This window comes from Ciconia boyciana, chromosome 4 (assembly GCF_034638445.1).
Source record: "Ciconia boyciana chromosome 4, ASM3463844v1, whole genome shotgun sequence".
NCBI classification, from domain to species: domain Eukaryota; kingdom Metazoa; phylum Chordata; class Aves; order Ciconiiformes; family Ciconiidae; genus Ciconia; species Ciconia boyciana.
Genome location: NC_132937.1, coordinates 74,795,040 through 74,819,230, shown reverse-complemented (window position 1 = coordinate 74,819,230; position 24,191 = coordinate 74,795,040). Strand labels below are relative to the sequence as shown.

Below are 24,191 nucleotides of genomic sequence, written 5' to 3'. Positions count from 1 at the left end.
ATTTATACACATTCTGTGTTTGTGTTATCTTTCTTTTTGAATTTTGCTTCTTCAGGTCATTCACAGTGTCACTATTTTGCACTCCTTCTTTATTATGTTGAAGGTTTTCCTCCTGGGAAGATTTTGAAGAGGAGCATGGCAAAGGGAGAGAGTATGGTTATGCAAGTCTTCATAAAGAACTTGAACCATTTCTGCTGAGAAGAGTTAAAAAAGATGTAGAAAAGTCTTTACCTGCTAAAGTTGAGCAAATTCTGAGGATGGAAATGAGTGCACTGCAGAAGCAATATTACAAGTAAGTAACAACACTTTTAAAATTGTGTTGTTTTAGTGAAATGTCTACATGCAATTTACTGAAGTATAATAGTTTTTATAATGCAATTTGAACTTGAGGCTTCTAGGGTTTCACAACAGTAAAATTCTATGAAGCGAGGGCTCAAGAATTACACTGGTCTAATGTCTATTCATGTAGCTTCTTTTGTTTGGCATGTTAGCACGTTCTTTTTGGAGCTGCTTTTTTTCTTTAGCTGGTTTATATTTTGAGAGCTTACCTCTGTCTTGCTTCCACATATGGTTAGAAATTACTTATATTGTACATCTTACATCATAGGTGGATTTTAACCAGGAATTATAAAGCCCTCAGTAAAGGTTCAAAAGGCAGTACCTCGGGCTTTTTGAACATCATGATGGAACTCAAGAAGTGTTGTAACCATTGCTACCTCATTAAACCACCAGATGATAATGAATTCTATAATAAACAGGAGGCCTTACAGGTAATGTCACTTTTTAATAAAAAAAAAAAAAAGTTCTGTTTTACATCTGCAATATTCACACAATTTTATGGTGCTCTGGCAGTTTATTAATTCTTATTGAAGTATACTAAGAAAAAATAGGTTCTCGGGAGAATGTGCATACTGGGTTTTACAGGTAAGTGAATTAATTTTTGTTTCTTAATTGGAGCTGAATAATAGATAATTGACTAAATAATATATCCCCAATTTTAATTACAATCAAAGTAAAAAGGAAATAGTTTGAAACAGGCTGTATATTTTCATGCAAAATAAACTTGAGACCTATTTTAAACCTAAGTAAAATAAAGCAGCTAAGCAGGTAAACGTAATGTGCATGGAAATGCATGTGACTGGCGGTGATACACCAGCAATCTATGTGATAGCACAAAGTGATCTGCAGAATGCTTTTAAGCCTTTTTATAATCAAATGCTGTTCTCTGTATGTCTGCAAACAACTAAAGTGAAAGGAAATGAAAGTAGCAAGCATCCAAAGCTCAATCTGATTTTGTTGTTGTTGTAACAGATGAAAACAATTATCACTACCAAAGATAGTCTGTTGTTTCTTTTTTTTTTTTAAGGTTAAGTAATATTTGTACCAAAACTGTTGAGAAACACAGCAACAGATAGCAAGACGGTTGTTGTTGATGTAGTTTATACCAACATAAATGTTTCTAAAGATGATTTTTTTTCTGTAAGCTTTCAAATTGATAATTTAAATACCTTCCCAAAGCTACTAGTTTGTGCAGTGACAAATATCCTCCTCCTTTCTGGCATAAAGAATAAAAGCACCTAGCTGAAAACGTAGCATTCACTAAAATTCTGTCCCAAGCATCTTCACCTAAAGAGGCCTAATGTTTTCAACATTAAATTTCACATTTGCTTGAGTTTGTTCTAGTTATTCCTAGTGGAGCTGAGAAGGCTTAACAGGCTTTAGGTGGGTTACAATGTTAGGCACCACAAACAAGATTCCTCTCAGTTTATCTTGCCTGAGAAAGTTTAAAAATACTTAGAGGGTTAAGCAGCAGTACTTATTTCTTATCAAAAGATGGGAAGTGAAGAGAAAGTAGTACTAAGATATTTTATATATATATCTCAATCTTATATTTTATTGGTTACCAAATTTAATTTTTTACTTGGCAGAAAAAAAGTTGGGCCTATATCATAACTGCTTAAATTTTTAAGCCCATATATTTACTTCATGTTTTGATGAGATTTGAAGATAAGATTTTTAGGAAAGGGAACTGAACAATGCATTTTCTTTAAAAATGTGAGTCAGTATTTCTGTTGATTTCAGTTAGAATCAGCTAAAATCAGAGTAAAGTTTCATGTTCAGTTAATGCTGCATACTAGTAAATTTATATAGGAGTGCTGTCTTATGGCCACATGAATTTGGGTTTTTTTTGGTTTTTTGTTTAGTTCTAGGAGACTATATATTGTATGCACATTTTAAACTGAAATTCTTAAGGAATGTCAGAATTTGCCTTTTTTTCTTCCCACAGCAATAGAAAGAAAAGCAAACCTCAAGTGAATGTCTAACCAACTGCAGTGTGTGTTACTGTTGAGATGAACTCATTTTGTAATATGTATTTCTTGGGTTTTGTAGCATTTAATACGTAGCAGTGGGAAACTAATCCTTCTTGACAAGCTACTGATTCGTCTGCGAGAACGTGGCAACAGAGTTCTGATTTTCTCACAGATGGTGAGGATGCTGGACATCCTAGCAGAATATCTGAAGTATCGTCAGTTTCCTTTTCAGGTATGAATCTTGGTGGTAGTAGCCAAGAAGCTTTGGTCTTGAACATAAGAAAAATCTTTTTTTTACTCTGAGGGTGACAGAGCACTGAACAAGTTGTCCAGAGGTTATGGAATCTCCATCTTCTGTGACATTCAGAAGCCACCTGGATATGACCTTGGGCAACCTGCTTTAGCTGTCCCTGCCTGAGTAGGGGAGTTAGACAAGATGACCTCCAGAGGTCCCTTCCAACCTCAACTGTTTTGTGATTATGTGATCTTTACCACTTTGCTTAAGAAAAGGTATAAGAAAAAGTGTTCTTATTCTAGAAAGATTGGCAATTGCTATATGCTAAATAGTATTTTGAAATTAAACTGATGAATTAAGAATTTGTGTGAAGTATTGCATTACTTTTTTTTTCCTTCATGTAACAGTTTTGGCAGTTGAGAATTCAAGTTGCTGTCATTTTTAACATAGTGTAAGAATTACTTTTTAACTGTAGTATTCAATCTCTTTAGAGACTTGATGGATCAATAAAAGGGGAATTGAGGAAACAAGCACTGGATCATTTTAATGCAGAAGGATCAGAGGTATGGCATTTTTTTCCTAAGGAATCTGTTTTATTTTTTCCCAAGAAATACAAAAAATATTGCACAAAAAATGAAGGCTGAGAAAAGTGAGGAATGTATCAATAAGGTTCAAAATTAATTGTTGTTGCCTAGACAATAAGGTTTACATCTGCTATATTTTTTTCTCTAGGAAGAGGTTAGGTAGAAAACACATAACTTATGAAAATGGTATTTAATCAGTTGTGTAGCTATAATTTTTTTTTTCTGTAATGCTCTTTATCAAAGTAATTTTAATTACTATATAAATGCTGCAGAAATTTAACCTCAGCCTTGATGCTGTGTAGAACTTAACCCAATGATGTTTACAAGAGCATTGAACATACACAAGCAGTTAGCATCAAAAACATCCTTTGGCAATGGGCAGAATTCACTTGTGTATATCCTTGCATGAACAGCCATCTTTAATTGTTTCAAATCTGTCTTCTGTTACCTTCATTTGTTGCCACCTACTTACTTGCCCTGGAAGAAATGGTGAAGCTGATTTCTAGCCATTCTTTGTGAGCAACCTGTGAATATATAGGTGTCTGTTTCAGATTCTTTCTTTTCTGAGTTGGAAAATTTGTAGCTTATTTAGCATTCCTAATACACAATCCATTCCATACCTTTGATCACCTTAAATCTTTTGTCCTATGCTGGCAGATTTGGGGGAGGGGAGGTTGTGGGGTTTTTTTTAGTTGGTTGGTTTTGGGGTTTTTTTTTAATCAGTAATTGAAGGATAGCATTTCTCAGTTGCTGCTGAGCTTGCTTCTGCTATGATGGAGGGAAAAGGACTTAACTCCATAATGTAAACTTCAGATATTTGTTATATACAGAAGTTAATTCTGTTTCAAATTTCTAGCATAGACATTGTTGCCTTTTTTTGAAATCTTTGCAGTTACACTGTACATTTTTTTGAGATGAAGAGGAATTTAAACTCATGCATTTCAAAAATGGAGGCAGAATGGAGGCAAGAATGGAGGCAAAAATGGAGGCATTTGTGCAGCAACAAAATTATGTTCTCAGTTTTATTTTTTATTTCTTTCCTAAAAATTCAGAACATTCTGTATGGTTTTTGACCATTACTGAGCTAAGGTCTACATGGAAACTTCTAACACAGTTCTCAGGACTCATTCCTGAGTATAAGGGTTTGGTATTTCCTGTAACTGTACTGAAAATTGGGATTTTTTTTTTTTAACCTGTTTTACTTTATCTTGAATTTCATATGTTGTTTTATTGCATGTCTCAAGATCCTTCTGCAGTCCTTCATAGTTGTCTCTGAATGAATAATTCTTTATAATCTACAGGCTTTTTCACCTTGTTGCTTATTCCATTTTCATATTGTTCATTAATATGTTGAACAGCATTGAACCTGGCAGAGGACTTTTGCTTCCTGTCTCTTAACCAGTTACCTGTAGATTCAAGCATTTTCCCTGCTCTGACATGGCTGCTTAGTCTTCCAGGGCTTGGGGCAGGGGATGTGAGAGAGAGACTTAGTAACATACAAGGCTTTAACAGGAGGGGTTTTGTACTTTTTTGGCCAGTCTTTTGTTCGGTTGGGATTTTTTGGTTGGTGATCATCTTCTAGGATGCTGTTTCCTTTAAACTGTTGAGAAATCAGTAACTATTTATGGAGGAAATTGATATCAATGTTTGCTTTATACTTAGAGAAGCTTTAACTACAGAACAGTTACAGAATTGGTAGTATATGGTTTTGTAGTCTGCACCACAGACTGCATAAACAAGTGTCATATTAGTTCCTTTAAGAATATTACAACTATTGTATATAAAACTTTTTTATTTTATGATTTCAGGACTTCTGCTTTTTACTGTCTACCAGAGCTGGAGGGTTAGGAATCAACTTAGCATCTGCTGACACTGTAGTTATATTTGATTCTGACTGGAATCCACAGAATGATCTGCAAGCACAGGCTAGAGCACACAGGATTGGACAGAAGAAACAGGTACGCACATTCACCTTGAAGCTCCAAACCTGATGGAGCGTTCCGTACAGTCGCGGTCTGCTCTCTGCCTGCACCATTCAGTCTTCATGTATTTTTAAGAATAACTAATACTTGCTGTGTATGTCCAAAAATGTTAGTAATGCTCGTTTAACTTTCTTTTTTTAAAATCTCCCTACATGGAGAGATAATATGGCAGTTGTGGTACATGGATGGGAGAGGGAGAAGAGTTGTGGGCTTGTCTGTCCTACATTCATTGGCATCATGTCATTCTAGAAAATAACTGCTACATCAGGCACGTCCCTCTTGCTTAAATATTTCTTAGTTCTTTTCAGGTTTCTTTCTTGCAGAAGGCATACAGTAATAATTGGAAATATGACAGTTTTGCCTGTGGCAATGCTTGTGCCAAATCACTGAAGTATAAAAATGACAGATCTAAGAGTTTACTTCTCTGTTTTTTTAAAACACTTATATAAAGACTGTGGTAACATGATTGAACTAGTGTTTCACACTTGAAACCAGTCAATAAATTCAGAAGATATGTAGTGAAGACTGAGATTTCTCCTTGTTCTTGCTTACTTTTTTAAAAATATACATAGGTTAATATTTATCGGCTAGTCACAAAAGGATCAGTAGAAGAAGATATTCTTGAAAGAGCCAAGAAAAAGATGGTGTTAGATCATTTAGTAATTCAGAGAATGGACACTACAGGGAAAACCGTACTACATACAGGCTCTACTCCTTCAAGGTATATTTGTGTTTATTTCCATATCAATTTACCCTTAAGTATATTTGACAAGTAAGTAAAAATGTAAGTTATTTTACCTGGTTAATGAAAGGCAAAATAAGGTTAAATAAGTAAAGATGCGAAGTATATTGTCTTTGTAGATTTTTATCTGCATATTAAATATCTATATTAAAAAATACATAGTTTTTATTTAAAAGTAAAAAGAAAGCTTAATTGACTCATGATAATAGAGAACTTTTTCAACTTACTAAGATAAAATTTTTTTCCTGAAACATCATTTATTTCAGCTCAACACCTTTTAATAAGGAGGAGCTATCAGCAATTTTGAAGTTTGGTGCTGAGGAACTTTTTAAAGAACCTGAAGGGGAAGAACAGGAGCCCCAGGTAAGTAGTGTTTCTGGACTAGATAGATAAAACAACTAAAAACATGTATGAATTATTTCAATTGTAAAGAGTAACAACTTCTTTTTTAGGAAATGGATATAGATGAAATCTTGAAGAGGGCTGAAACTCGGGAAAATGAGCCAGGTCCATTAACTGTAGGAGATGAGTTGCTTTCACAGTTCAAGGTATTGCTCTGTTCCCTCCCTCCTACCAAAATTACACTTTCCTTTCTAAACTGTACTATTTTGTGTACCTATCCATCTCTTCATTCTTATGAAATAAATACCTCAGTAAGTCAACTCTGTATCTCTTTCTATTAAAATGTCTTTTCATCTATACAGGATACCTACCATCGGTATAAACATGTAAAAATAAATGATGTGTTTTGCTAATAAAATAAGAGATATTTATGAATGTGTTAATGATTAGAATTCTAGGTAGTTCAGTGTTTTATTTACGGCCTTTGTGTCAAGCAGCTGTGGTTTCGTTGAATGCAAAATGTAAAGTTTACATTTCTTAGTTGATGACTTCTAGAAATAGCTTTTAGCCCTGAAGTAACTTGAATGCCAGGTATTTTAAGCATTATCAGTTAAACATATCACAATTTGGGTGCAAAAAAAATGCAGAGCATGATGTATTTGTTTAGATCAGCAGAATATTAAATAGCTCTCCTGCTCACCATTCATTTGCAACATATTTTAATTTCTACAGTGTATTCATATTTGTTTAGTTTTATTTTATTATAGTTTCACATTAACTCGGGCATTCAAATGTTGTTAGCCCTATTTTGAAGGAAGTTGTACAACAATCATACAGCTATCAGGGAGGTGTTTCATTATGCATCTGTATTAGTCAACTTTTGAAAGAAGAAAAAGTTTCTCATCTTTTCTCATCTTAGCCCATTTTGTATGGAGTCTGTGACTGGTTCATAAATGCCTAAAAATACTTTAATTAAAGACAGTGGTTCATGAAGCATTTTATATGTATAAATTGTTTGCATATTATAAAACAATAGCATATATATAAAAATACATAAAATATATAAATGCATAAAATATGCCATCTAAAACTTTCTTTTCCTAAAATGTTAGTTGCTCAGTCTTTTTGAAATAAACTCATGTAGTGATTTGATGAAAATACATATATTCTGCTATACAAGGTGGCCAACTTTTCCAATATGGATGAAGATGATATTGAGTTGGAACCAGAAAGAAATTCAAGAAATTGGGAAGAAATCATTCCGGAAGTCCAGCGGCGAAGAATAGAAGAGGAGGAAAGGCAAAAAGAACTTGAAGAAATATACATGCTCCCAAGGATGAGAAACTGTGCAAAACAGGTGTCTCTTTGCTCTGACTGACTTGTACTTTTATGTTGCTGTTGGTTTACTTTGTTGGGGGGGTTTTTTGGGTTTTGGGTTCGTGGTTTTTTTTTTTTCCTTCCTTTTCTGAACACATGTTTTTGACAGGCTAGGTAAAACTTCACTTATGTTTGTTAATCATGTAGCTTTGAACTACTTACTCTGAAATTCCAGATCAGCTTTAATGGAAGTGAAGGGAGGCGCAGTAGGAGCAGAAGATACTCTGGATCTGATAGTGACTCCATCTCAGAAAGAAAACGGCCAAAAAAACGTGGAAGACCACGAACGATTCCTCGAGAAAATATTAAAGGATTTAGCGATGCAGAGATCAGGCGGTAAGATACGGGGAGACATGCTTGTTTAAAGGGACAACATGAATTTTTTATTATTATTACTATAGAGCTTGAAAGTACAGAAGGCAGTTTATTTTTCCTGAATTTATTTGAAGTTTTTTTTATTCTAGGCATTTAATGTATTACCTTGTGTACTTTGTGGTGCTGACATACTGTCATGTCTGTCATGGCAAGAATTTTAACCCATTTTAATGAGGGATAAAATTATGACTGTAAATATTCTTGATTGTTTTAAAATTGTTAATTCCTGCAACTCATGAAGACAGTGATTTCAAAAAACAGTTGTTAGAATGGCAGAGCTTTTCTTTTAACATACAAGCACAATAATCTGCTTCCCATCATTTTATCTAAAAACTACCATGCTGAAAGAATATGTAAATCTTTTTGGTGACAACTACAAAAATTTGAGTGGATTTTGTTTTCTTTTTAAACTTCTTGACACTGCAATTGAATTAGGTTATATCATGCTTTTTTAAACTAAAAAAATATAAAAACCTCTTTGAATCTTGTGCAGCAAGTCCCTTCAATATTTGGTGCTAAAATATTTTTTTGGTAGAAGGAGGAGGAATTGTTTTGTTTTACCTTGTTGGGTTTGTGAAATGCTACTTTGATGCTGAAATTTAAGAATGCATGTTGCCCTAAAATGCTGCAAAGCTTTCAAAATATTTTGGGATAGAGAAATAACTTTAAAGATCCTTTTTGCCTTTCCATTTGATCTAACAACACAGCGAATTGGTACTTTTTTCAAGGCTATTCTTGTGATTACGCTAGCAATTTGAGGCCTTGATTGTTGAGGAAATCTTTTTTTTTTTTTTTTTATTTTTATTTCATTTCCTTTCTATCCCAGGTATCTCCAGTTTCTTTCTGTCACTTACAGATTCCTACAGAGAGTATCTTTCATGTCATATTTTCCTAAATCTTCAAATAACCTGTTGCAGATTGCTCCTTTTACTATATAAGGCATAACATAATGTCTGAAATCTCTATTTTCTGTCAATCCACATTAAATTTTTATGATTAGACATTAGACACAACCAGCTGCTCAGTCTTCTGTCTCATGGAATTAATAAAGCAATTTCTGAAATAAATTGTACCTTCTATTTTTTTTATTTACATCAGTTCTTAACCAATAAAACTCTGATTTTATTTGGGTTATCTGGATATACTAAGCTGCCCTACTCGCTCTATATTTTTTTTTTTTTACTCCCCCTTCCATTGTCCATATAGCACTATACTAAGATTAATAATTATATTAATACAATTTTAAAACCAATTTAGTTAGTTAAGCATACATTTAAATGGCAAAATTATTTTCTGTTTCTAGGTTTATCAAGAGTTACAAGAAATTTGGTGGCCCTCTTGAAAGGTAAACTTGTTTGATTATTATTTGTGTAGCAACTTGGAATGTCGTTTTCACAAAAATTAGAACAATATACCAAGAAACCTCAGGCTGAAGAAAAAATACAGTGTCTAGTCTTTTGCTTTGACTGTAACATGACTTTAGCTTAGTATCTTCTGTTTCTTCATGCATGGTATGTATGCAAACAGCCATACAACAAACCTTTCAATTTGCAGGACTACTTACTCTCTTTCTTTATACTTGACCTGCTGTCTTGTTTAATCTTTATTGGTGATAATCATTCAGTTGTCTTGTTCGATAGCCTGATGAAAGCCCATCAGTTTATCCACTGATTGTCAAAGTTAGTTTTACATTTTCCTTATTGTCAGTTCTTATTTTTAAGCTTTCTTTATTATTCCATATTTTAAGAAAAACTTCCTTTCCTTATTTTCCTTAAAAAATATTTATAGACCATATGAGCATATTGTATATAAAGATTCCTTTTTTTAAAGAGATGTACAGTAATTTAACTCAAAACTGTAGGGTTAGGGTCCTTTATAGTTCTTGTTGTAGTGTCCTCTGATACCTAAATCACTTATTTTTTTTCTTGGATCAAAAGTGTACACAGCATAGCAAGTGCAGGTGACCGATAACTTACATGATCAGTTCTCTAGTTTCAAAGTCTGAAGGAGTCATTCACAATTACCAAACTTTCAGAGCTATAAAAATGTGTATTTGTTTTATTACAGGTTAGATGCTGTAGCTAGAGATGCTGAGCTAGTTGATAAATCAGAGACAGATCTTAGACGTTTGGGAGAGCTTGTACATAATGGATGCATTAAAGCTTTAAAGGACAATTCATCTGGACAAGAAAGAGCAGGTACAATGTGTTCAGGGAGCTTGGGGGGCAATAAAAAAATGTCACGAAGTCTGAATTATTCTTGCACTCTGATCATAACAGAAAACAGTTTTGTTGGGGGAAAACACAAACAAAAATGTTAGCATGCTGGGTGATTTTAAAAAAGGGTTATAGTAAGATGACTTCTTTTTTTTCCCCCTTTCTGTGTGTGAATTGTCATTGGAGAATGCAGTATGTTTTTGCTTTACTGTGAAACTTAAAAGTAATCTGTTATTATCTAGAAGGCCTTTTGATTCTGGAGCTTAATTCAAGCATTTGGTTAAGAAAAAGTAATTTGGTATAATTGAAAGTTTGCTGCTACAGCATCAGTATGACTTGTTTTCTTCACATTTTTCTGTATTATATTCATAAAAGTCAATATCTTAGTAGCTTTGTCATTTATTTTAAGGAGGTAGACTTGGGAAAGTTAAGGGCCCAACATTCCGAATCTCAGGAGTGCAGGTGAATGCAAAGCTAGTCATCTCTCATGAAGAAGAGTTGGCACCACTGCATAAATCCATTCCTTCAGATCCAGAAGAAAGAAAAAGGTATTGAATTTTTTTTTTTTAAAGGAAGTAGTAATGTAGAAAAATTTTCAAGTTTTATTAGCTTTTTTCAGACAACTTTTGAGTCAAAGCACATTGTGACAGCATTGTCCCTCTATTCCCTGTAAGGACTGGCAGCAGTAACCTTCTCCACATCTGTTCTTCTTTCTTCCCTTGCCGTAAAAGCCAGTACCAGCTTTGGCTTCTCAATTTTGACATTTACTGGTGTTCAGTGACTAATAATAACCAGGACTAGAATTCAGGCTTGCTGAGAGCTGCTGTATGTGTCATCTCTGCTTGAGGGGAAAGCAGTATCTGTTAAAGTGCAGCAGGAGCTGTTTCTATCCTCTGAACTTTCTCCCTTGCCATCTTGTGTATCACAATCCCTAAGCTATCCACTTAGTTAGCAGTTACACTTGGATGATGGTTTATGCTTCTATTCATGGTTAGCCAACTCTGAAGCAGCTCATGGCCACAGACAGATGGCTGTTCTTCATATTTTAGTCTTGATCAGCTTTAAAAAACATTTCAGTCCTGATTTCAATAAATATTTTGTAGAAATGTTAAGAAAATATAATGATAAATATTTGGATTAATTTCCTAAATATATCAGCATCTTAGCAGAGAAAATAAATCTAGTTACATCACTTTTAGTATGCTCCCTTCCCCCTTGCTAAACTTCAGAAGTAAATCCTTTATTTGTCTTTCTAATTTATTTCTGCTAGATATGTCATCCCATGCCACACCAAGGCTGCTCATTTTGATATAGATTGGGGTAAGGAAGATGATTCCAATCTGTTAATAGGCATCTATGAATATGGTTATGGCAGCTGGGAAATGATAAAAATGGATCCTGATCTTAGTTTGACACAGAAGGTATGTCATCTACAACATTTCATCAAGGAGTCTTTTTGTTTAGGTAATAATGCTACTAAGAACAGTTACTGAAAATTTATTTTATGATAACTGAAATTGCAGAGACGTTATATGTCAGTTGTACTTCTTAGTATCCTTCTTGTGGTATATTATCAGGTTTTAAGTTCTTGTGTATTCGGTTGAAGTATGCCTGCTTGCAGTCAGTTATGTTGACATATTCCCATGTAGTTGGACCTCTGTCATTTGAATTTTTCTTTTCAGTCTTTTCCTTCTTTATTTTAGATGTTCTAGTTTTGTCCTAGTTTAGTTTTGTTCTAGTTTGTTCTAGCTTAGTTTTGTCCACTAGGTGTTCTTAAACTTTTGGAAGGGAGGTTTTTCTAGAGATTTGATTTGGTTTCCCCATCCCCACTTAATTCCCAGGTTCTTCACTTGAAGCTGTCTTTTCATTCACAACATGAGAACTTTTCACTCACAACATGAGCTGTACTAGAATTAGTGCAATAGCTCCTCAGCAATAGTGAGCAACAGGTGTTCAGGGAAAGACTGGGGTGAAGTAAACTTTGTGACAGTGCCAACAACCTATGTTTTTGGGATTTGAGGAGCCAGGGTTGTGTCCCCATTCATTTAATAATGATTTCTTCTCCTGCCTTCCATTAATTTGCCTGTTTTTTTTGAAACCACCCATTTATGTTTTTGGCATCTGCAATACCCTGTAGTGAGTTCTGCATTTAGAAGATGAAGAGGCAGAGCCAGTACTTCTGTGGATGACTGGTACAGGAGCTCAGAATTTCTTAGATAAGCTATTAGTGTGGAAACAGAAATCTGAGGCTGGTTTCTTGAATTTGTTTTAAACTGTGAGGCAATTTCCAAGACTCTGCATTGGCTGCATGATTGGAGAGAAATGAAAACATTTAAGAAATTTTCCATTGCTTCAAGCATGCTGGCATATTTGCGAGGTATAGTTGAAGTGGATTGTTTTCCACCTTCTTTTACACAGGTTTTTCTGTTCTGTGTGCTCCAGGCTAGCATCTTCCAAACTTGATAATATGTACTCATAGCTGTGATGCTACCGTTGTTCTTCTCAGATTTTGCCTGATGATCCAGATAAGAAACCCCAAGCGAAGCAGTTACAGACCCGTGCAGACTACCTCATTAAATTACTGAATAAAGACCTTGCAAGGAAGGAAGCACAAAGGCTTGCTGGTGCAGTAAGTAAAATTTGGCATTCATTAGTGAGATAAAACAATATGCTTACAGGCATATCAGCTGATCCTTTTCTTTTTCTTTTTTAGTTCTGCTCTTTTTCTTTGTGTAGCATTACTCTATATTGCTAATCATATTACATGAGACTAACTCAATTGCAAGTTTTGTATTGTATTATTCTCTTATTATTTGTATTCTCTACTGTTGCACTATGCTCTGTCTCCAGTCCTAAGAACAGTGGTGGTCATTAGTGGCAATAAATAAAATAAAATGAACCCTCTATTTAATGTTTAAAAAAAAAAATATCTTTTTTTGCAATTGTGGTCCAAAGATGCTTATCAGTTGACCTGTTAAAGAGACAAATTTGCATTCAGGGCAATTCAAAGAGGAGGAAAACAAGAACTAAGAAGAATAAGGTGATAAAGGCTGCAAAAATAAAAGAAGAAATGAAAAGTGATTCTTCACCACAACCCTCGGAAAAATCTGATGAGGATGATGATGAGGATAACAAGGTAAGTATCTTTCATATGGTAAAGATGGCTATTCAGTTCTTCCTCTTAGTATCGATTTCTATTTTATCTTCTGCTTGACTTAATAAAATTGAAGCACCTGACTGTCATCCTTTTCCTGTGGCCAGTACAGTTGATGTTGCACCAGTACAAGCACACGGAAGGCTATCTATTTTATTTTAATAATAAGCCAGTGGCTGAGGAATTATGAGTAGTGTTCCAAATTATATTATTAAAAAATGTTGTGGTCTAATTACAAGTGGCATTGCTCAGTTTCAGAATTCTTCAAAGACTCTTCAGCATTGTATCTGCTAGAAATGCAAACCTAATGTACCACACAATTATAAAACTAATGTTGCTGGCTTATGTGTTATTACTACTGATAGTGATTCTTCAGGTAAAGTGTTTTTTTAAATTTAGGCTCAGGAAAAAAAAAAATCAAGCTCAATTAGAAAGAGCAGCATGAATAAATGGTATTTCAAGACTTGCATGTGAAAGCTCCTGTATATGGCATGGCTTTCATTATCCAAAAAAGACTATTTAACCAACTATTTGACTTTGTTGTGTTCTGTTACTTCTGATGTGTTCCTTTAGGCCTCTGCTTTTGTTGGGTCTTTTTATTTCTAACACTTATCTCCAGTGGTTTCTGCTGTGTGATAAAAATTTAGGTAAAGTTGAGGGTCATGTCACACCTGATTTTGTGACTTTGAAAGTAGCTGAAATAAATCAGTGCAAATCTATATGTATCATTAAAATACTTACTACTTGATTTAAAAATAAACTAAATTGAAGTGTCTTATGTAACCATTTTAAGCTATTACAAACCATTGTAATTGTCAGCTTACTCTAGAGGAAAAAATACTTACGCGAATACATAGTTAAAACGGAGTCAACCTTAGAAGAACCATGAGTCATCTATAAAAAATAGTTATTTTTAACTAAAGCATTCCTGTATGTATTTAAATTATGCTATGAAGAATAAAACAAAGCCAGAAAAAAATAAAAAACTTTGAATAGCTTATATAGCTTATGTAATAGACTAGCTTATGTTTATAGATACAATAATTTGTCTGGAATGCAAGTTTAAGAACTGTAAGTGTTGTCACAGTTCCCAGTAAATTAACATGGGCAACTGAATCCTAAAACTAAGCAAATTAAGTGTTCAGACTACTGAAAAAATTAGTGTTACAATTCATCTCCACTCAAAACAGAAGACACAGTCAGTTGATTGACTTGTTATGTTTGGGAAGGTGCCTAGAATGCTGTCCCCTTTTGTATATTTAATAACAGCTATTCATCACTTGAATACTTTTGGACACAGACTAACAATTGCACTTCTGAAAACTGGACCATATACAAAAATCAGCTTTAACCACCTAAAAGTTTGGCTTTAGCAACTTAACTGCCATACTGTGTGCAATATTTAAAACTTACCTGTTTAACTGCTAGAACATTCAGGAAACTCCTGGAGTAATTGCATTTTTGCTGGGAAGTTTCCATGATACCTAAATACTGAAGTCCTGGTTGGGCTGATTACTTGACACCTCATCTAAGTAGCTTTTTCGGATGCATGCATTAGGCATCTGTTTTTCTGCAATGGATTCTATATATGCCTTTCCAGGGTGTACTTCAAATCAATTCAAAGATGATCATGATTCTTGCACCTGTACATAATACTTTTCTACTTACTGTAGTATTCTCTGTGTCTGAAAGGATTTGAGTTTACATCTCAAGACTTCTAAGTGAATATTATAAAGACCACTGGAGTGGTATTTTGTTCACCTTCAAATAAATGGGCCCCATCAGACAATCTGTAACTAAGACCTTTTTTTAAGCCTAGTAAAAAGAACACTTCTGGAAAAGAGAAAGTTGGGACTTTGTTACCTTCTCCTGTGAACTTTTAATATGGGATTGATAAAAAATTACTGGGGCAAAGCTAACTATAACAGAGGTCTTCTAACTTCCCCATTACTTGAGTGTCCTGACCAATCAGCTCAGTTTTGTGAGACCTACTTCCTTACAGTTTTTAGCTCTTCAGAGCCTAACTACCTTTTAGAGGGAGGGAATTCTAAGTTAATTCTAAGTTAAATGGACATAATTTCTCACCCCTACTACCACTGCCAAATCAGTAGTTGCTTTGTCACATCAAGGAAGTGAGTGAGTAGTTCTCATCTTTCTTTACAACTGCATTCAATTCTGTTTGATAGGTGTTAAATCTATGTCCAAAAAGAAAAAAATGCACAGATAAAAAGTATGTTTTTAGTCTGATGGTTACAAAACTTATATAGATAGGAATTCGGTTTGATGTGACATATATGCTTACATATTGCAGGATGAGATTGTTTCACTGAAACATCCACATAAAAAAATTAAAGCAGAAAAAGAAAATGAAGAAAAGCCTGAGCCAGATACTGGTATAAAGAAGGAAGCTGAAGAAAAAAGAGAGACAAAAGAAAAGGAAAATAAGAGGGATTTGAAAAGGGAGAAAAAAGAAAAAGAGGATAAGAAAGAATTAAAAGAAAAAGATATTAAAGAAAAGAGAGAAAACAAAGTAAAAGAATCCACACAGAAAGAAGTAAAGGAAGAGAAGGTAATTAGGTTTACTTATTTTATATAGCACTAGAAAAGGCCACTAGGTTTTTGTGAATGATTTTGAGATTAAAAGGTACTTTGGATCTGATCAGTTGTCATTTCATTGGAGTCTTTGACATCATTTGAAGTTTTATTTTTACTAACTGAAACCATGAGGACAGGCATATGAAATGGGAAGTTACATCTTCAATGATACGTATCTTAGTTGGACTGAGAGTACAAGTGTGTGCAAGAAATTATTTTATTCCTTTTCCATCCCACAGAGAAAGTAAAATGTACTGTCATTGAATGTCATCATAGTTTTTATTCTATTTTTATTCTATTATTTTATTCTACTATTCTATTTTATTCTATTATTGAAGACAATGCAGTAGTTACAGGGATTGTCATATACTATAGGATAATTCCAGAGCCAAAATAAAGTTTACTTCAATATTTTTATATGTCATTCTTAGGTAAGTGAAATCAAATCTGAAAATAAAGAAAAAACTAAAAAAATTCCATTGTTGGATACTCCAGTTCATATTACTGCAACTAGTGAACCAGTTCCTATATTGGAAGAATCTGAAGAACTGGATCAGAAAACTTTTAGTGTGGTAAGTCCCTTTTTGACAAGTTAGTGTTTATACTTAGTAGTCTAAATGAGGACTATTTCTGATGTTCTTGATTCTGTTATTGGGCACAGTAACACAGGTGATCTTTTGCTAGTAAAGTCTCTGAATCACTGAATGTTCACTGAATGATCACTGAATCACTGAAAGATCACTGAATGTTCTTGACACTGTACTAAAGCAATTTTTGTCTTCATTCCAGCAGTTTTGTTTTGTTGTTTACTGTATTTATGCAGGATAGTAGGAAAACTTATCCAGTGGTCTGTGTGCTGAATAGATTTAGAATATAGACTGTAAAGATATATCCTCAAGAATAACTTGTGTATCCTGCTTCTTAAAGAGCAGGCATGAATGAACTTCAGTGCAATTGCTGGAGTCTCTGCCTTCGCTTTATTATATATGCCTTTCTTCTTCGTGAGATAACAAAAGAAAATAAGTTTCAACACTTCCCTCCTGAAGTATTGCAGACTTAAATTAGTAGACACAGGAAGGAACAAATGCTAAAGCCCTTAGGAATACCTTGCCAGAGTAATCTCTCTGACACCAAAAGAATTTTGTTTAACCACTACTTCTAACTAAGAGCAGAATCAACATTAGAGGAAAAAAGGTACACAATTTCTGTAAAGTTTTATAGGTTGGCTGGCACCTTTGGAAAGGTATCAGCGAGCTACTTTGAGAAGCTGCTCTCCTGTGGGCGTTTCAACATTCAGATTTCAAGAGCTGTTTGTTTCTGCCAGCCAGGTATATTGGGGCTGTTGTGGGTGCTGGCTGTGACATGCAAGTAAGATTCTCTTGAGTATGGTAGCAACTCGTCTGTGTATAGTTTCATTCTAAACATTCCCGTTAACTCACTTGTGATTTCCAGGGTGAGCCTTGAGTTATTCAGGTGGATATGTTTGTGTGGCTAAGTGACAGAAAATCACTTCATTTCAATGTACAGTTACATTTTTCTGATCACTTCCATACTTAAGCAGTGCACTCTCTAAGCTGTCTTTTAAAAGCTGCTTTAAGCTGTGGCTAGTGCAATATGTAATGCAGCTGCTTAATTACCTAGAGGCATAAGCTGGCAATGGAACAGCTTCCCTGACTTTTCTGAATTGTCCCTAGATGCTTACATGGTAATGGTGATATTTAATTTCATTCTATTCCAAACATTTGTTGGTTTATAATTTATTTTTTTTTTAATCTACAGACTTCCTTTTTTTCTTACTGGGAGTAATTCTAGGTTGGGTCTGTGTATAGGACAACTTTTTTTTTTTGGCTGGGCTTTTAGTTGTGGAATGTATGTTTATCATTATGCCATGGACAGAAGCAGTCTAATTAGCATATTTAACTACACTTTCAAATGGAAATTACTACTGTGGGTTGTTCAGGCTTGACTAATTTAGCTCTTTGTGACAAGGAGAATATATATTTCATCTGTTTACCATGCTGTTATAGTTCGATGGTATTGCTAAGCAAGTGTCTGTAATTTAAATCATGTTAACTGGTTTTATCTGGATTTATTATTAAAACATTTGATTTAAAGTGTGAAAATTCAAGAACACACATATGACACATGTCTGTGTTGCCATCACTGTTGTTACTAATCTAGGCATACCCAAACTAGCTTTACTCTACATAGTACAAGTTCTGCTAGTATCTGCATAGGGCTGGGTCTGCTAATATTTGCATAGGGCTGAGGTTTTAAAACTGCTCAGAGAAGCATTGTTGAGCTTTTGCTGAATGCCAGGTTTAATTGTTGCAGAAAAGTATCTGTTTGAAATGTACTGAACGCTCTCATATTTAATTTTGACATTGAGTTTGTATAGCTTTCAAGGTGCCAAAAAGTGTAAGTCTTGTCCTATATGCTTGTGCTGAAAGTTATAGCTATGAGTGTAAAACCCAGTTGTAATGAGTCCTTTTCCTCAGAAAATCCCTTATATTAAATTAGTGCTTTCTTAAATCCTTGATATCTGTATTTTATGCAATCTAATGTTTTCATAGAGGAGTAAATTGCCAACTGGGTTTAAAATACAATATTTTCCAAAGGAAACCTATAAAGCATTTTTAGAGCTGTGAGCAAGTCTTGTGTTTCATTTGGCTTGTAACAATACTGTCTTTGGCCGCCCCCCCCCCCCCCCGTGAGTCATGTTTTAGAATTCTTTTTTTTTCTTTGAATTAATACATTATTTTTTTCCATTTTACAGTGCAAAGAAAGAATGAGGCCTGTCAAAGCAGCATTGAAACAGCTGGATCGACCAGAGAAGGGCCTTTCTGAAAGAGAGCAGCTGGAACATACTAGACAGTGTCTAATCAAAATTGGGGATCACATTACTGAATGTCTAAAGGAGTACACAAATCCTGAACAAATTAAACAGTGGAGAAAGTAAGTTATTCTCCTGTTTTTTCTTGAAAAGGGAGTATCTGTAACTGATGAATAGTTTTCAGTTATTTCTCTTGTTTCTTATTCTCTCTTTCTTGTATCTTTCTACTGTTTTAAATAGGAATCTATAAAAATATGATTATAGATGGTTCTGACTTCTAATGGATTGACTTTTTCATACTGCATAGCAATGCGTTTTGTCCAGTAGGTGGAGTCATCTCACGTCTTACAACCGACAGCAAACATTAGATAACTTATCACTTAGGCCGTATTTAGTTGAAAAGCATTCTTACCTTTAAGGATCTGGGTTTTTTTCAACTTTGAGGTTTTTTGTTGGTGGGGGTTTTTTGTTTTTTTTTAAATTCCTGCTGAAAATAGGCAGTTCTAAATTTGTGCTGAACTTTGTATGACTTTGAGTTGCAGAATTCTTTATTCTTTTTAAAATATACTCTAAAATTAAATATTACATATTAACTATGAGTTGATTAACACATTTATCATAATGACTCAGATGTATTTCAAAAATGAAAGAAAAGTTTGCATCTTTGAGGTGACAATTTAAAACAATTAAAAAATGTTGGTTTGTAAACCTCTTAATATTTCATTGTTAAGCTCCTAATGCAATTTGAGTTACCTTTATCAGAATGTGCACTTTAATCTTTTGTTTAGGTTGGTTGAAAATACATCCTGCACTTCCATATACAAAAGTCTGTTGTTTCATTTTCTTAAAGATTTCTGTTAGTGTAGAATGCTTCTGCTATTTTTACTTGCTTTACTTCAAAATATTAACGTCATCTGAGATACAAAAACAAGATCCATGTCTTACATTTTGGTAAATGTTGTATTTCTTTAAATGGGAACTCATAATAGAGCTATTCATAATAATGCTACAATATGATATGTAGATTATTAAAATATGTATTTCAGCTATATTTGATAAGAAGTGTAGTTAAGCAACTTAGCTTATATAAAGTTTTACAGGTGTCATTAGGCACACCATTGACTGGTTGTCTACTTTTGCAAACCTCTAGACCAAAATTATAATGTTTAAATAATCACAGTGAAGGAGCAGACTGTTGCTTCCTGAGCCTGCATGCTTCAGATACTTCTAAACACTGGTACTCTGTAGTCTCTTTTAAGCATTCTACCTGTAAATTTGATTAAAAGAATTCTAGACTTTACATCTGTTGCCTGTGGTCATAGAAGTAGATATTTTCTTTAGGGTTTTGGCATCTGGACAGCAAAACACTTTCAGAAGACATACATAAACTGATAGCTATGTTTGTAAGCAGTTTCACCAATCATCCTATTAATACAATTGTTATTAGTACTACTTTCTGTGCACTTTGTACTCTGAAGTACTTATGATAAATATTACAAAGTGACAAATTGTTAAAGGAATTAATCTTTCAAATGTTTGAAATACAGCTAGGTAATGTTTGCTGTGCAGCCGGGCAACACTGTGTAAATTTTACAGTGTTTTTGGTTTACTGAAGTACTATTCAAATAATTTCAGTTAAATCCATGTTCTGTTCCATAATAAAAGAAAAATGAATGTGTAGAAGAATTATAACTTCTCTTTTCTTCTTCCTCAGAAATTTGTGGATTTTTGTCTCTAAGTTCACAGAATTTGATGCCAGAAAGCTTCACAAACTGTATAAACATGCAATCAAAAAACGCCAAGAGTCCCAGGTAATGTTTTCAGACCCTTTCTAAATACATAAATATATATTTTAAGTATTGTAACTCTTTTTCTTAGATTTAAAAGATTATAAGGAACACAGAAATACACTGAAATACACTTCAAGTAGCATTTGTGTTTTTAGTAAAGTAGTCTCGTTAGGATATTTTTTCTAATGACTTCAGATGAACTTTGGGATTTAGCAATGAGTTTTTGTACTTGTCTCTTTTAGCAACACAATGACCAGAATATTAGCAGCAATGTGAATACACATGTAATTAGAAATCCAGGTAAGAAACCTTAAGTATATTCTTGTGTTAGATATCTTAGTTTTCATGTTTATTTCATTTCACATGTCTCCTAGATCTGTCTCCCACACTGCTAAGTATCATAGAGATAGGCTTATTAGCAAAACTTTACTAGTTTGCTAATGAAATCCATCTGAGTGCAGACCGAAGCTGGTATTTACTGGTTTTAGTAGCAAGTTATTTGACCATCCTTTAAAAAAAAATTGGAAATATTTTTGGTGTTTAATTTTGGGAAGGGAGAGAGGTCTACTCAAAATCTGTACATTTCTTGGAAATTCTGTGCCTATTTGTAGCTGTTGTAATGTTGCTACTGTGTAAGAAAGCAAGCTATTCCTTGAAGTCATAGTTTGTAATTAGTTACCTGGACTGTCTTTTATTGTTGACAATAACACTGATTTTTTCTATGCTCCCACACCTGCCTTCTTTTAATACTTGCTTTTTTCTTGTGTTAATGTAACACTTTGAGTATATTTTCATGGACTTAAAATCAACATACTGTATTTTAGGAATACCACTGAAAGCCTTTCATTAACAAGGTGTACCTTTAAAACTCTTACTGATGCTAAGGCCATCCCTTCTTAGAGAGGAAGTTGCTACCATTCTGTCTAAAATTGCTCTACTAAAGGCACCTCTACTCACTGCCCATTTGGACCACACTTAGCTTCACAGACGGAATGGAGAGGTTGAAAAGTTCAATTTCCAAGTCCTATACTTCGGCATTCTAGTTTGCTTCCCTCTTACTTCTGGGCTTCTTTCAGTTAACTCATGTTAGTGCATTTGTCTTTCAACTATTTAGATCTTGTTTTTGTCAAATGATAATGTCACTTTCATACTGCTTTACATCTGACAGGTAGAGGTGCTGTTTGAATTAGGTGAAGAAAAGACTTTGAGACTTCCTTTTAACCTCTGCTTTATTGAACAGATGTGGAAAGACTAAAGGAGAATACAAACCATGATGACAGTAGCAGGGACAGTTATTCTTCTGATAGACATTCTTCACAATACCATGATCATCATAAAGACAGGCATCAGGGAGATGCTTACAAGAAAAATGACTCTAGGAAAAGGCCCTATTCAGCCTTCAGCAATGGAAAAGATCACAGAGACTGGGATCACTACAAACAAGACAGCAGGTAAGTTTCTTCAGCAATTTTAAAATCTGTTCAGAAGTCCCTTCCTGTTTTTGTAGTATGCTTGTAGCAAGCACCAAAACATCTTTTCTGAGTAATGCAAAGTTGCAAAGATATCTCTCTAATCAGTTCTGTTGATTTGACAGAATTGTGGCTCTTAATGTGTGTTCAGTAACACTAATACAAATAATTTATATTTTTTAGATACTACAGTGATAGTAAGCATAGAAAGTTAGATGACTACAGGAGCAGAGACCACAGATCAAACCTGGAAGGAAGTTTAAAAGACAGCCGGGGTCATTCAGATCACCGTTCCCATTCAGACCACAGGATACATTCAGATCACCGTTCCACTTCAGAGTACAGCCATCATAAATCATCTAGAGATTATAGGTACCACTCAGACTGGCAAATGGACCACAGAGCTTCGGGTAGTGGCCCAAGGTCACCATTAGATCAGAGGTCTCCTTATGGTTCAAGATCTCCCCTAGGACACAGATCTCCATTTGAACACTCATCGGATCACAAAAGTACACCTGAACATACATGGAGTAGCCGGAAAACATAACACAGACTGACATTTTCTGGACCTTCTTTTAGCCATATACAGTAAACTAACACAGTAATTGCCTTACATGACTTGAAAGATACGGACTGGATATTCTATCAGTAGCAGTATTGTTACTTCTTTCCAGGATGCAAGGTCTATTATCCCAACAGAAGAAAAATATTTTTGTATTTAAAGTTTATGCTGCACTGTGCTGCAAATGTTGTGGCACTCTTTTTTAAGAAATGGAAGATGTTTACTTTTACAGGGACCTCAACACTGCCCCTTTCAGACTGGATCTTACTATAAAACTCTTCATGTCAAAGTGGTTTTAGGCTGAACATGTTTTAAATTATGTTTGTAAATGAACTTTTAAACACTGACCTGTGCTCATATTTCAGGAAGGAACGAGGAGTTTATTTTCTTTTGTTTCTTAGTAAAGAACTCTCAAGGACTTTGTTCACTTTCCAAAGCTACTTGTTTACATTGTACACTGCGACCACCTTGCCGCTTTTCATCACAAGCTTGAATATTTAAATTCCGTACCTATAACTGTAAAATAGCCAGGATTTCTCCTGTTTGTGATCAGCTATAATGCCTTTTTACAAAACAAACAAACAAAAATAATAATAAACAAAACAAAACACACAAACAAATGGCTGTAAATTATTGTAAATTAATTAAATGAGCTTTTTTCCCTCTCAGGCTTTTTCTGACTGTTCCTTTCCCCACCAACTCAGGCCTTCTTGTCACAAGTATGAAACAAAATCAGTGTACTTACATGTTTGAATAAAATAACCTTGATGGAATTGCTTTTCAGAATGTAAAAATGGGGAAAGGGAACATTTTATTCCATTTAGTGCTCCTTTTTTATTGGATACTTTAGATACATGTTTTGGGTTTTTTTGGGGGTGTTTTTGGTTGGTTTGGTTTTTTGTTTTGTTTTTTTTCTCCTTATTAAACTGTCAGTGTTGTGATTTGTTTGTAATGAAATAGTAAGAAATACCCAGCTCAACTGTGCTCTGGAAAGTTTTTCAGGTGCATTGGTTTTAAAAAAGGAGTGTTAAATACTTGAACACTTCAGAATCCAAATCAGCCAAAATTTATTGTAAATCCATTTGTGTTCCCTCTTCAACATGGGCAATAATGTCAAATGTGCTATGCAGCCAGTTAATACTTTAGCAGATTTGAATGACTTTATTGACAGAATTGTTACAATGCACACTGATTGTACATAGATAACTTCTATCTGACAAATTAAATTTAACTAAAAGGATATGTGGGCTCTTGTAGTTTTCTGCTGTGTTTTTCTCTACAATGTTACTTTTTCTCAGGTTTACCCATAAAAACATTAAAGTCTTAAGTACTAAATTTTAATACGCAATGTGATAGTTAGGGAACATATCTAGCCTGGCATCATGTGGTTGGAGCGGTATCTGTTGCTCCAATTTTTCTCTGCTCTTGCAATGTTGAGCATTTTTTCCAATTAAACAGGTTTATATGAAAGCATTAATACAGAACCAGAATCTGTCTACAGAGTATCTGTTAAGATCTCACTGTAGGCATAGTTGCTGCACATCAGTTTTTAAGCTTTTTTAATGTAGGCTGGGACTCAATGCTGCTTCATTTCTTAACTCTTCATCTTCCCAGGATCTGCAG

General features: G+C 34.2%; 1 protein-coding gene across 5 annotated transcripts in view; it reads left to right on the top strand.

Moving 5' to 3' along the window:
* CHD1 (chromodomain helicase DNA binding protein 1) overlaps nt 1-23,844 on the top strand; it is a 57,343-nt gene extending 33,499 nt beyond the window's left edge. For 4 of the 5 annotated variants that reach the window (XM_072860136.1, XM_072860132.1, XM_072860135.1 and 1 more), the window contains 23 exons: nt 104-292; nt 608-770; nt 2,392-2,544; nt 3,039-3,110; nt 4,940-5,089; nt 5,686-5,834; nt 6,122-6,218; nt 6,308-6,403; nt 7,378-7,554; nt 7,750-7,910; nt 9,253-9,294; nt 10,017-10,147; nt 10,575-10,713; nt 11,436-11,586; nt 12,672-12,794; nt 13,164-13,301; nt 15,631-15,888; nt 16,346-16,486; nt 18,691-18,869; nt 20,462-20,558; nt 20,780-20,837; nt 21,778-21,988; nt 22,190-23,844. In XM_072860136.1, the coding sequence (XP_072716237.1) occupies nt 104-292; nt 608-770; nt 2,392-2,544; nt 3,039-3,110; nt 4,940-5,089; nt 5,686-5,834; nt 6,122-6,218; nt 6,308-6,403; nt 7,378-7,554; nt 7,750-7,910; nt 9,253-9,294; nt 10,017-10,147; nt 10,575-10,713; nt 11,436-11,586; nt 12,672-12,794; nt 13,164-13,301; nt 15,631-15,888; nt 16,346-16,486; nt 18,691-18,869; nt 20,462-20,558; nt 20,780-20,837; nt 21,778-21,988; nt 22,190-22,553 (3,439 nt within the window). In that variant the 3' untranslated portion in view covers nt 22,554-23,844. The remainder of the gene's footprint in view (nt 1-103; nt 293-607; nt 771-2,391; nt 2,545-3,038; nt 3,111-4,939; nt 5,090-5,685; nt 5,835-6,121; nt 6,219-6,307; nt 6,404-7,377; nt 7,555-7,749; nt 7,911-9,252; nt 9,295-10,016; nt 10,148-10,574; nt 10,714-11,435; nt 11,587-12,671; nt 12,795-13,163; nt 13,302-15,630; nt 15,889-16,345; nt 16,487-18,690; nt 18,870-20,461; nt 20,559-20,779; nt 20,838-21,777; nt 21,989-22,189) is intronic. The other variant, XM_072860137.1, reaches the window with a different exon arrangement.
* The last annotated feature ends 347 nt before the right edge of the window (nt 23,845-24,191 follow it).